The sequence below is a fragment of the Bos javanicus genome, chromosome 12 (genome assembly GCF_032452875.1).
Source record: "Bos javanicus breed banteng chromosome 12, ARS-OSU_banteng_1.0, whole genome shotgun sequence".
NCBI lineage: Eukaryota > Metazoa > Chordata > Mammalia > Artiodactyla > Bovidae > Bos > Bos javanicus.
The window spans coordinates 35858249-35870751 of record NC_083879.1 but is presented as its reverse complement, the minus strand read 5'-3'; the positions used below and the strand labels follow the sequence as shown (position 1 = coordinate 35870751).

The window sequence follows — 12503 nt, the reverse complement described above, 5'->3', positions numbered from 1 at the left end:
TGGGTGCCAACGACATGAGACAAGGCCCTTGCCCTCAAGGAAGTCAGGATCGACTTGGAAGGACCCACGAGCCCTGATCTACTGTGGGCACTGCCTGGCGGAGCGGGGCCGTAGCCCAGACAGCCTCTCCTTGAGGGCAGGGCTTTGCTCCCCAGGTGTGTGCAGCCACTGCAGGCAGCCAGGCGCCTGGATGCCCCAAGGGGCAGCCCCACTACTCCAGGGGAACTCCAGCTATGTAACACCCCTGGGGATCACCTCAGTATCAGGTGACATCTCATTATTTCAGTGAAATGGGAATGTTCACACTGAGGATAAATTATGGCCTGGGATAGCTTCAGGTCAAGGCAGGTTTTATTCTTGACATGAAGCTGTGTTCCCCCCAGAAACCTGCTTTAGCGCCGTTTGGAATTGGGCTTGTAGATGAGGAACATGGGCCTGCATGCACCAACAGTTCTCAGTGGCCGGGAAACTGTGGATCAGCCTGTGCATCCATGAGAAGATCCTAGGAAGGGCCCCAGCAGCCCTCTGCTCCCACTCCCCTGCTCTTAGGAGGCAAACTCCCGGGCTATGAGCACATTTGAATTGGGTGTCCCTTTAAGGAATAACCCTAGGGGAGCATCAGTTCTTTACTGAAGTTCAGGATCCTACGCTTCCCTCTAGAAGTCCTCGGTTCAGAGTAAGCAATCGGTTCCTCCCAAACCCACCACCAAACTGCCTTCCCAGGTCGTCATGGGCTTGTGCAGTGTGGCTGAGGCCCCTAGAAGGCCTCACGTTTAAAGTCCACTTTGGAAGCTCCGGCCCCCCTAGCCAGGTGTCCTGAGAGCTGCTGAAGCTGAGCCAGAGCCCAGAGGGCAGTGTCCAGCCTCAGAGAGTGTCCCCAGGCCCTGGGATTCTGCCTTAGGCCGAGAAGGGCCACAGCTGTGCGGAGAGGGGCCTCCTGGGGGCCTCCCCGCTGCTGCTGCTGCTGCTGCTATTTCTTAGCAAATTTTCCCTTCTCTCATCCAGCTCATGTCAGCCCAACACAAACAGGCAGTCCTGGTGCACAAACAGCTTCTGGGAGCTGAAGCTGGGCTTCCCGATGGGCCAGGTGTCAAGGCCTGGCCCTGGGGTGGCACCCAGCTCTCTTGCTTCTCTCTCCCAACACTTGCCTTTTTGTTCCTGGTTTCCTGTCATCATTGATGGCCCCACCTCCTCCCCAGGCCCCCACACTATCCTGGAGCCTGCCTGTCAGTGCCTCTGCCTCCAGTTCTCTCAAGCCCGGGGCCAGGCTCTCCCTGGCTTTGGGGTCTGAGTCTACCAGGCTGTGGCACCACTTGGATTCCTCCCCACTTCACCTCCTGGGCCCCTCCTACAGCACCATGGGGCCCCCGTGGACATGGCCCACCTTAAGCAGCGTCCCCTACCCTCACTTGCTCACTGAGAAACAGCACAGCCTGCGTGTTAAAGGGTGCCCAGTCCTACCACTTCCACTTCTGTCCCGGGAGACCCAGTGATGCGTGTTCACGTCTCAGTGTGGACATCTCTGGCGCTTCTGTCTGGGTGAGAATCACAGTTCACAAAGGGGAAAGGGGTTTCTTCATGAGTCCAGTTGAGGCCAGACCTGAGCTGGTTTAAGTGTAGTGTGTTGAAATAAATGCCATGCCTACAACTGGACTTTTAAAGTGTTGCCTAGGAGAGAGGACCATAGGGAACATATAATCAGAATTATTAGTTTGTACAAAATTACTCTTTTTGAAATGTTTGAGGGCCTTTGAAAATGGTTCTTTTTTGTGCATCAGACTGGTCTCATTGTAGCCTTATTTCTCAATAATTTGTTTTATAAACCTCAGTGCCCTTCCTCACGAGGGGTCCTCAGGTTTTATCGTGTATCAGAGTCACTGGGAAGGCTGGTTAAAACAGATCCAACCCCAGCCTCTCTGAACTGGCCAGTGATGGGCCTGGGACTTTGTGTTTCTGACCCAGTCCCAGCTGTGGTGGTCCCAGGGCCACACCCGGAAAACCGCTGCTGTGTTTTACAGGAACGACCTTGTGTGGGTGAGAGGTCACTGCTGCCACTTTTCAGACCCATGGCCACCCAGTGAGAGTCTGTGGCCTCCTAGCCCACTGAGGCTGTGAGGCTGCGGTGGCTCCCAGGCTGCACACAGGTGGTGGCCCAGCCCCTGCCCCCAAACTGGGAGACCTTCGCCAGTGTTTGCAGCATCCGGTAGGATGTGAGCCATGTAAAGACTACTCAAGTGATGCTCTGACTATAGTAGAGGTTCCCACCAAGGAATTTCTTAAAAATTTCAGAAGACAAGAATTACATCCCTTGGAAACTGGGTGTCAGATGAAACAACCAGCCTGTTTTTTGGCAGATAACTCTACTGTAAGATTCATAATGCAGTGTGGTGTTCCCCCGGCATGTTCAACACCTGTTGTTTCCGTTTCCAGACAGTGGCCAGAACTGTAGCGCTGGCAGCAAAGGCGAGCGACTGAGTGCCCAGCTTCGAGCACTGCCTGGCACAGACGAGCCTTATGAGAGCAGCAGCAACAAGGAGCCAGGTGAGTGCCCCTGGCCCGTGGGTCTGCCGGGATGGCGGAGGGGCAGACACGTCCTCCTGGGGGTCAGTAGGAATTTCTGCAACACAGACAAAGCTTCTTGTGACTTGGGAGGCATTCCTGCTCACTTTGGGTTGCTTACTGTTGACAGTGAGTCTAACCGGTTCTACATTTGCTGTTTTTCCTGTTCCTCTAATGTCACCATCTGCTCTGAAACCCAGACGCCTTCTATGTGGATCCGCTTGGCCCTCAAATAGAAAGACCCAAAACTGCAGCCAAAAAGAGAATGGAAGAGGATGATTTTGCTGATGAAGAGTTAGGAGATGATTTGCTTCCGGAATAGTATAATTTTAATGTGTTATTTATTAAAGGAAAGAAGTCACCTTACAAGATTATACTCATGTTGAACTTTGGATTAAATATCCAAACTTTAATTTTGCACACTGTCCAAACTTTTAATAAGTGTATTCTGTTCTATGAGTTATGGGTTTAGGTTTTGTTTTTAATGGAATAAAAACGTGAAAATAACACTTAGGCCAGCGACTGACTTACCCTTTTGAACACACTGATCCACAGTAGGAAGTAAATCTTCTTCCCTAGTGGTTCAGTGGTAGAGAATCTGCCTGCAAGGCAGGAGACTCAGGTCCAATCCCTGGATCAGGAAGATCCTCTGGAGATGGAACTAACAACCCACTCCAGTATTCTTGCCTGGAGAATCCATGGACAGAGGAAGGGGTCACAAAGAGTCGGACACAACTGAGTGACTAAACAACAGTAACAATGAAATTTGGACAAGAAGTAAATCTTGCAGCACTACCTGGCACCCACACCCACGTAAGTATCCTAATTACTGAGGTATGTGCTGCTCTTTTCTGTAATTTCTTAGACAGTATTAGTGAAAGCACAGTATTGACTTAATGGTTTGTGGCTTGAAAAATACTGTGCTCAGATATACCCTTGATGAGTTGTTGTTCAACCAAACTTGCTTGGTGTTTGGGGACTGAGTCTGGAAGTTTTGCCTGGTGGGGGCTCCAGCATAGTGAAGCAGTTGTGTCTTGAAGGCAGGAAGGTGCAGTGACAGGAAATACCAGATCTTGAGCCTCTCAATCTTTTCTGTAATCGCCTCCTCCTGCAGCCTCATAGCACCAACCACCCGAGCAATGGCAGCCTCAAGGGGCCTTCCCCAGCAGGACTCTGGGTGCGGGGTCAAGGCCAGGACTGCCTGCGTCCTCCGCAGTGCACCTGACTGGTTGGCCGTGTCCTGTGGACTTGCACTGGTGGGCAGTCAGGAGAAGTGGCTTGTCTGTGACACCTCATGAGAGGAGGGCCCATCTGTCTCATTTTGTTTCTGCCGTGTGCACATTTCTGTTAGGTGCAGGAGAGAAACACCTAATTAGAGCACGTTCCCTGCTCCCTAAAAAGGTCGTGACCCAATGGGGCAGGTGTTCAGCAAATACATGAGATGTCTGGTGTGTGGGAGAATCTGAGGACACTGTCATGACCAAGACAACACCACCCAGTCCTCAAAGAGCTTAAATTCTGGCCGGGGAGACAGATAGTGAATGTAGTTTTAGTGGGCTCTAGGGCAGTTGCTCTTCAGTCACTCAGTCATGTCTGACTCTGTGACCCCATGGACTGCAGCATGCCAGGCTTCCCTGTCCATCACCAACTCCTGAAGCTTACTCAAACTCATGTCCATTGAGTCTGTGATGCCATCCAACCATCTTATCCTCTGCCACCCCCTGCCCTCAATCTTTGTCAGCATCAGGGTCTTTTCCAATAAGTCAGTTCTTCGCATCAGGTGGCCAAAATACTGGAGTTTCAGCTTCAGCATCAGTCCTTCCAATGACTATTTAGGACTGATCTCCTTCAGGATTGACTGGTTGGATCTCCTTGCAGTCCAAGGGACTCTCAAGAGTCTTCTCCAATACCACACTTCAAAAGCATCTGTTCTTCAGCACTCAGCCTTCTTTATGGTCCAGCTCTCATATCCACGCGTGACTACTGGGAACACCACAGCTCTGATGAGGGCAGTCAGAAGATGAAATGAAGGCGCATCAGGAGAGTGTTGATGGTGGAGGAGATGATCCGGGAACCCCTCTGGGAGAGGCGTTTGTATCAGTACCAGGTGATGATTCAAGGGCAGCAGTGCCCTGGGCAGGAGGAGCAGGTGCTAACCCACAAGCAGGAGGATCTGGGGGTGTTGGGGGCAGAGAGCTAGAGTGTCTAGGGCTAGATGTGGTGGGTGCAGTGTGCTCGGGAGCGGGCAAGGAGCTGCTGTCCACCAGGGAGGCAGGAGTAGGTCTTTTCTAGCAACAGCAGAGAGGAAGGTGAGTGATGTGACTTGATTTATCTTCTAGAAAGTGACCCCACTGGTGTCATGGGGATGGGGGAGGGGACCACTCGCAGAGGCCTGGGTGAGAGGTCACTGGGCTGGCCTTGTTCTGGGAGTGAGAGCTGTTGGGATTGGTCCAATTCAGCCCATGTTTAGGAAGTGGAGCGTGCCCGTGCAGGAGACTTGGGTTCAATCCCTGGGTTAGAAGGATCCTCTGGAGAAGGAACTGGCAACCCACTCGTGTTCTTCCCTGGAGAATCCATGGACAGAGGAAGGGGTCGCAAAGAATTGGACACAACTGAGCGACTAAACACCACCACATACTTAATGAAATAAACATGTTGACAGTTCAGTGCAGCCCTGACAAGTGAGAGAAAGGCACACCCAAGTCCTGATGAGGGAAGCCCAGAAGGGAGGCTGATGGCCACTTGCTGCTGAGGAGCTGAGCGGCTGCTGGTGTTGCCTTTTATGGAGGTGGGCGTTCCAGGGGGAAGGCCGTTGGTCACCCCAGGCCAGGGCTGCTGCTCTAATTCCCGGGGGAGAACAGCAGAAATTTGTGGGTGTTAGGTCATGGGAGGGCTGGAAGCAGCACGAGTAAGAAGTGTGTAGAGCCCGGGGCATGGAGGTGAAGGGGAGCAAAGATCCGAGGCCAGACATGGAAGCAAGTTATCTTGGGAAAAGAGACCGTGAGTCGGGAAGTGTGATGCACAGGGGTGTGGGTGGAGGCCTCAGGTATGTGGCATAAACAGCTGTGTGTGGTCAGCCAGCTGTGTGAACTGAACAGAGTAGCTAAAAAGGATCAAGGGACTGGGGTAACTGTTGAACGGTGCGGGGAGGACACCAGGACTTGTTGGGGTGGGAAGGAATGGTGAAGAGGCAAGGTCAGAGGTCAGAGAATTGCAGAAGATGAGGGAAGAAAGTGCTAGTGCCTGAGGTGAGTCACAGGCTGCACTGGGAACCGGTATCCACAATGATCATACCTGGAGGTGGGGGGTGGGGTGTGTGTGCAAGGGGCAAGGCGGGGGAGAGGGATGGGCCTCCACACGCTCCAGTACCTGAGACCTGATGGGGAACGGTGGGTGGAGCCGGGGTAGCTACTTGGAGGCCAGTTTTGAAAGACTCCTCAGGTGTCCAAGGTGGGGAGTGAAGAGCAGGGGTGGGACATCCAGGTGCTGACAGAGGACACGGCAGAGGAAGAGGCGCTGACCTTCACAGGAGGGAAGGAGTTCTGGTCTGCCCTGACCCAGAAGGTGAGTGGAAACAGCTGCCCCCACAGTGGCTCTGGGTGCCTAGATGGAGGGCTGGGCTTTTGAGAACTTCCTTCCCTTTTTCTCACTTGTCTTAAGGTGGGATTTGAACTGTTAACATGTTTATTTCATAAGTATGTTCACTTCATAAGTATGTTCTGATCTGAGGGTACTGACTACTGGATTTTGCATCTGTTAGAAGAGAATCTCAACTTTGTTTAGTATCAAAAAGACTAATTGTATGTTCTGTCAAGTGGGCGAGCATGTTCAGTGTTTATGACCTTTCACAAAATGAAAACTGTTGGAAAATAAATATTTTCGTTTCCAAGTAACAAGGGAGGAGAGAGAAGTTGCCGAGTTATCAGACAGTGGAAGGTATTTCGTTGAATAATGCAGAGGGAACAGTCGTCTGTACCGCCTTACCTTTCAAAGTATTCCCACACCTTTACCAAATTGGGGCGGGGGGGGGGAAAAACAACCCACAAACAATATGCTTGTGCATTGCTATGTTTATTCCCATTTTACCGTAAAGGAAACAACACAATTTATCTACTAGTCAAAAAAGTAGCCTCAAAAGGAACGTTTACTCACCAAGCTGTTAATTGCTTAAATTGGCAATTTCTGTGGGCTTTTTAGCAGTAGATAGGGCGATTCCTCTTCAGTTATAGGGTATTCAAGGCATACAAAAGTGTTGTTTTTCTACACAGCATAACTGAAATGTGTTTTCACCAATGATTTACAAGGCAAATACCAAAGCTAGAAACCGTTCAAGGAACCATAAATCGTGTATTTTCTGTACCTTCGGAAACCTTTCAGCTCTTATCATTCTTGTGTTTTTATTGGCGAAGTATAACTGCTGTGAAATGACCGTATTCACCAGGCCGCCACCTAAAAGCATTAAGGTAGATTTATATAACGAGCGAGCGCGTTTGGTTGTTCTTGAAGTAGAATCCCTCCAGGTAAGTATATTGTCTTTATTTACAAAGAATCGGTCTTATTTCACACCACTGCTCGTGCGTAGAGTCCCGGCTTCAGGAGCAGGCGTCCAGACACCCAAAGGTGCCGGTTTCCAGCCACAAAAGGGCAGTCTGGGTCGGGTGTTTGGTGCTCGGTTTTCTGAGCTGCTGGGGGGCGGGGGTGGGTGCAGAGAAGGGCCGTTTCCTGGGCGTTTGGGGGAAGGACAAACGGCCGCTTCCCCACCCGGTTCGGAACACTTAAGTCTCCAGTCCCTCAGGAAGGCGTGGTGAGACAGGCTGCCTCCAGGCCCGCGCGCTCCTCTCCAGGTGCCCGTCGTCCCGGGGCTCTTCCCGCGCGGCCGGACCCTCTGACTTCCCTTCCAGCCGAGGCGCCTCCTTCCGCTCGCGCCGCGCCGCGCGGCTCCGCTCGGACGTGTCCGCGCCTCCGCGACCACCGGAGCCACTTCGCGGCAATGCTGGGGCCGCCGGTGAGTGCGCGGTGCGAGCGCTCGACTCAGTCCCGGGCCCGGGCGGCTCGTGGGGTCCGCGCGCCTCGGACACGCGGGGGCCGCCGAGGGGCCCGGGCGCCGTCACAGGCACTCGCAGCCCGCGGCGCAGCAGCCCGGCCGGCACACGCACACGCGCACCGCACACCCGCGCTCCGCGCGGACCCCGGCTCGGGGCGGCGGCGGCGAGGGGCGCGTGGGCCGGCGCGGGGCAGGGCCGCGGGGTCCCCGAGGACGGCGCACGGGCGGGGAGGGCGCGCGGGGCCCGGCGTGGTCCGCACCCATCCTCCGGGCGGGGGCGCGGGGCCCAGGGGTGGGGCGCGGGACGGGGCCCCAGAGGCGGAGGGCGCGGGGCGGGGACCCGGGATGGGGGGCGCGGGAGACCGGGGGTGCGGGCCCCTCCTGCGCGCGGCGCTGAGCGCGGCCTGTCCCGCAGGTCTGGGCGTTGGTGGCCGGTGTCCTGCTGGCGCTGTCGCCGGGCCGGGCGGGGGGCGCCCCGAAGGCGGGCCGGCGGCCAGCACGGGCGCGGGGCTGCGCGGACCGGCCCGAGGAGCTCCTGGAGCAGCTGTACGGGCGACTGGCGGCCGGCGTGCTCGGCGCCTTCCACCACACGCTGCAGCTGGGCCCGCGCGAGCAGGCGCGCAACGCCAGCTGCCCGGCCGGGGGCAGGCCCGCCGACCGCCGCTTCCGGCCGCCCACCAACCTGCGCAGCGTGTCGCCCTGGGCCTACAGGTGAGAGGGGCGCCGGGAGGGCGGGGGGCGCCAGGGGCCCGGACTCGGAGCAGGCCTTCCCGCAGAGGCCCTGCACCTTCCTCTGAGGGGACCGCGTCCTCCGGGGAATTCGTAGTTCTGCCAGACGCCCCAGGGTTTCTTGAGCACCTGCTCTTTGCCAGGTACGTGGTTAAGTGGAATCCACGGGGGACCGAGCCGGGTGGGCTTTTGTTACAGGGCTTTGTACCGTCGGCCCGTGCGGGTCTTGCAGATGTTTTCCGGGTGCCTGTGCCCGTCCAGGGACAGCTGGACATTGGATCTCAGTAACGCATCTTCCGAGTCTTCTAGCCGTGGCCGACGGTAGGGGCGGTGGGGGTCACCAGAGAGTAACTGAGGTGGGAGGAAAGGAGCTGAGCATGCCGTGGTTGGCGGGGTGAGGATGCGCGCGGCGCCGGGCACTTTGGAGGTTGGAAATCTTTCCATAGTTTCTCAAGAGGTCGGTCATCTCGGAGGAAAGGAGCAGCGTGCATACAGGGCCATTGTGGCTGCAGTGTCAGCACACGTGTGACTGTCCCCTTCTTTCCCCGCCATCCCCGTGCCAAGGCCCTCATAGACTGCACAAGGCGGGGGAGCCTTCACTCCGAAGCCTCGAGAAAGGGAAGGGGTGACCCGGAGGAAAGGAGGAGAGTGAGGGACCCAGGCCTGTATATATATGTGCTTGTGCGGGTGTGCATGTGTGTGGTGGGAGCACAGGCCTAGGTTTGACTTTAGCAGGGTTGCAAAGTTGATATTTATCCTTGAGGGTGTTTTTCATTCAAGGAAGCTGTCCTTGAGCAGGGTAAACTGGAAGAGAACACGGATACTCGAACTGGGGCGTAGAGGAGGTGAGGGCAGGACCAGTTCGAACAGCCTTGCTTCAGGAAGTGAAACTGACCAGGCTGAGTGGAGGATGGCTATTGCCGGAGGTAGGGGCTCAGGACAGACATCCACGCTGGGGTTTGTGTGCAGGGAACCCGTAAAGAACCCCAGGCTGCTTCCCTGGTCTCAGCCCCACCTTCCCGCCTCCCCTTGCTCCCTGCTTCTGCTCGTTCTGATACTCTTAGGACTCATCCTGGCGTTGGTCTCTGCCTTCCCTCCTCCTCCCACCACGCCCAGGGCCCGAGGGTGGGTTCTTGTCCGGCCCCCCTTCGTGTAGCCTCCTGTACACCCTTTGTGTGCCAAGTGTCATCGTGGACAACACACTCCTCTCTGCAGGCGGGTAGCTGCTTCTCAGGCCAGGTGAGGCCCGGTGACCATGGGACCATGAGGGGCGTGTTTGCCACGCATCTGTCTTGCAGTGTCTTCTAGCAGCAGCACGAGGAACAGCTTGTTTGCGAAGACATGAGTTTTCAGAGCTGGGCCTGCTGGTTCTCATCCCTGAGACTGGGGGTTGGGGGCATGAGGGTGTGTGTGTGGAGACCTAGCCCCTGTCTCCCCAGGGGAATCCCCGGCCAGAGAGGGAGGCCTCGGAGGAGAGAGATGATTGTTGAGAACAGCAGCCAGTGTCCTGGGTGCTGCCAAGGAGCAGGAGTTACACCTGTGTGGTTTTCACGGGTCTCGAGGCCGGTGAGAGTGCATCTTATGAGGAAGTGGCAGCCGGCCCTACCTTCTGCAGGGGGTTGGCTTCTGGGCGGGGCCTGGGCTGCCGGTGGCTGGCTGCTGGGGGACCCCTCTCCGCCCCAACCTCGGATTGCCTCCCGACCTCCTGAGTTTCTGTGAAGATTAGAAAAAGTCGTGCACGTGGCAGCCAAGAACCTATTCTAAGCTGTGGATGGCGGGGTGGCTTCTTAGGTGTTCTTGCCTGGCAGGTCTTGAGCAGAATAGTGGCCTTACCTGTGTGGAGTCAGCTCAGACTCAGAGTGGTGTTTAAGGCTAGAACAAAGGGAACTGGATGAAGCCACTACTTGCCAGACCAGAAAGGCACAGAAAAGACCACTTTATGGGAATAAGGTAGGCTTTGAAATAGAAACTTGGACTATAAGGTAGCTTTCAGTGTCTTTAAGGGAGAGACAGGTCATTTGATAAATGGTGTTGGGACTGTGTAACCAGCTTGTAAAAGATGCAATTGGATCTCACCCCTGTATGAAAATGAGTTCCAGATGACTCAAAGACTTAAGTGGGAAGAATAAACCACAAAAACACATAAAGAGCGGTCAATTATATTCATACTCTTCAGTGGAGAAGGCCTGTTTAGTAGTTTCCAGTCCTCTAATGGGCTTCCCTGGTTGCTAGGTGATGGTGAATCTGCCAGCCAGTACCGGAGACCTGGCTTCCATCCTTGGGTCGGCAAGATCCCCTGAAGGAGGGAATGGCAACCCTGTCCAGATTCCTGGCTGGAGAATCCCATGAACAGAGTAGCTTGTTGGGCTGCATGGAGTGGCAAAGAGTTGGACACGACTGAGCAACAAAGGACATTATACAAGAGACCCCCAAAGTCACAAAAGAGGAGATCGATACATTTAATTGCATAATTATCTGCCATTTCTTCTTGGCAAAATTGAAAAAAAAATACAGCGGCAAACTGGAAGAAAATATGGTACAAAATCCATGTGACAAAGAGCTTGTTTTATAAAGAGTGCTTACAAACCAAGAAAAAGATGTGATGAAAGGATGACAGAGGCCGTGGACTGTCCTGGACAGACCTTGCCTTCAGGTGTAGTGTTGTGCCGAGAGACCGTTCCTCGTGGGGCATTCATCAGGCGGGGCTGTAGGTGTGTGAGGGGAAAGGGTCTCCCAACCCAGTGTCGGTGTGACTGGTCCAGCTTCCATGGAAGAGAGTTGGAGAGTAACTATGACAGTTTCAAATCCCTACCTTGTCCTTCCGTGATTTCCTCTCCCCATTGGCAACCAGCCACTAGTTTGCTCTTTGTATCTGTTTTGTTTTATTGCTTCTTTTCTGTTTTTTTAAGATGTCACATACAAAAGGGTAACAGTGTTTGTCTTTTTCTGAATATTACCCTCCAGATCTGTCCACAGTTCTGCAAGTGGCAAAATTTCATTCTTTTTCTGTGGCTAATATTCCCTTATATATATTTATCATGTCTTTATCCATTTGCTTGTTGATGGACACCTGGGTTGCTTCCATGTCTTGGCTATTGTAAACAATGTTTTATGAATTTTTGGGTACATGTATCGTTTTTCATTTTTTCTAGATTTATATCCAGGAGTGGAATTGCTGGATCATATGGTATAACAGTTCTAGTTTTTAAAAAATTATTTATTTACTTTTGGTTGTGCTGGGCCTCCGTTGCTGTGCAGGCTTTTTTCTGTAGTTGTAGCGAACAGGGGCTGCTCTCCAGTTTCAGTTTGCACTGAAACACAGGTTTCTCATTGTGGTGACTTCTCTTGTTGCAGAGTACAGGCTCCAGGGCACGTCGGCTTCAGTGATTGCGGCCCCCCAGGCTCTAGAACATAGGCTCAGTTGCTGTGGTGCATGAGCTTAGTGGTTGCGAGGCATGTGGGACCTTCCTGGACCAGGGATCAAACTGGTGTCTCTTGTTTGACACCAGTTTACCACCATTGTTTACCACTGAGCTAACAGTGAAGCCCTATTGTTGGTTTTTTGAGGAATGTGCACAATTTTCCATAGAGGATGCACCAATTTACACTCCCACCCACAGTGCACAAGGGTTCCTTTTTCTCCACATCCTCACCACCATTTGATTTTTGTGATCTTTTTGATGATAGCCATTCTGACAGGTATGAGGTGATAGCTCTTTGTGGTTTTGATTTGCATTTCCCTGATTAGAAGTGTTGAGCATCTTTTCATGTGCTTGTTGGTCATCTATATATCTTCTTTGGAAAAATGGGTATTCAAGTCTTCTGCCCTTTTTTAATTTTTTTTTTTATATTGAGTTGTATGAGTTGTTTGTATGTTTTTGATAGTAATTCTTTATTGGTTTTAACAGTTGCAAGTATCTTCTCCCATTCAGTAGATTGACTTTTCACTTTGTTATTAGTTTTCTTTGCTGTGCAAAAGCTTGTAAATTTATTTATTTTTGCTTTCATTTCCTTTGTCTTAAGAAAAGAATTGAAAAAATATCACTATGATTTATGTCAGTGTTCTGCCTGACCTTTTGTTGTGAATGTATAGAAATGCAACAGATTTCTCTATATTAATTTTGTTATCTACAAATTTACTGAATTCATTTATGAGCTGTAGCAGTTTTCT

At 52.9% G+C, this 12503-nt stretch overlaps 2 protein-coding genes across 7 annotated transcripts in view; both read left to right on the top strand.

Moving 5' to 3' along the window:
- The window catches only part of IFT88 (intraflagellar transport 88), a 64010-nt gene extending 57424 nt beyond the window's left edge, over positions 1 to 6586 (top strand). For 4 of the 6 annotated variants that reach the window (XM_061434997.1, XM_061434996.1, XM_061434995.1 and 1 more), the window contains 2 exons: positions 2431 to 2541; positions 2760 to 6586. In XM_061434997.1, coding sequence (XP_061290981.1) covers positions 2431 to 2541; positions 2760 to 2881 — 233 coding nt within the window. In that variant the 3' untranslated portion in view covers positions 2882 to 6586. The remainder of the gene's footprint in view (positions 1 to 2430; positions 2542 to 2759) is intronic. The other 2 variants (XR_009740019.1, XR_009740020.1) reach the window with 2 other exon arrangements.
- Positions 6587 to 7454: 868 nt separating this feature from the next.
- The window catches only part of IL17D (interleukin 17D), a 30536-nt gene continuing 25487 nt past the window's right edge, over positions 7455 to 12503 (top strand). Inside the window, exons 1-2 of the mRNA XM_061435005.1 lie at positions 7455 to 7564; positions 8019 to 8314. Of these exons, the coding sequence (XP_061290989.1) occupies positions 7550 to 7564; positions 8019 to 8314 (311 nt within the window). The 5' untranslated portion in view covers positions 7455 to 7549. The remainder of the gene's footprint in view (positions 7565 to 8018; positions 8315 to 12503) is intronic.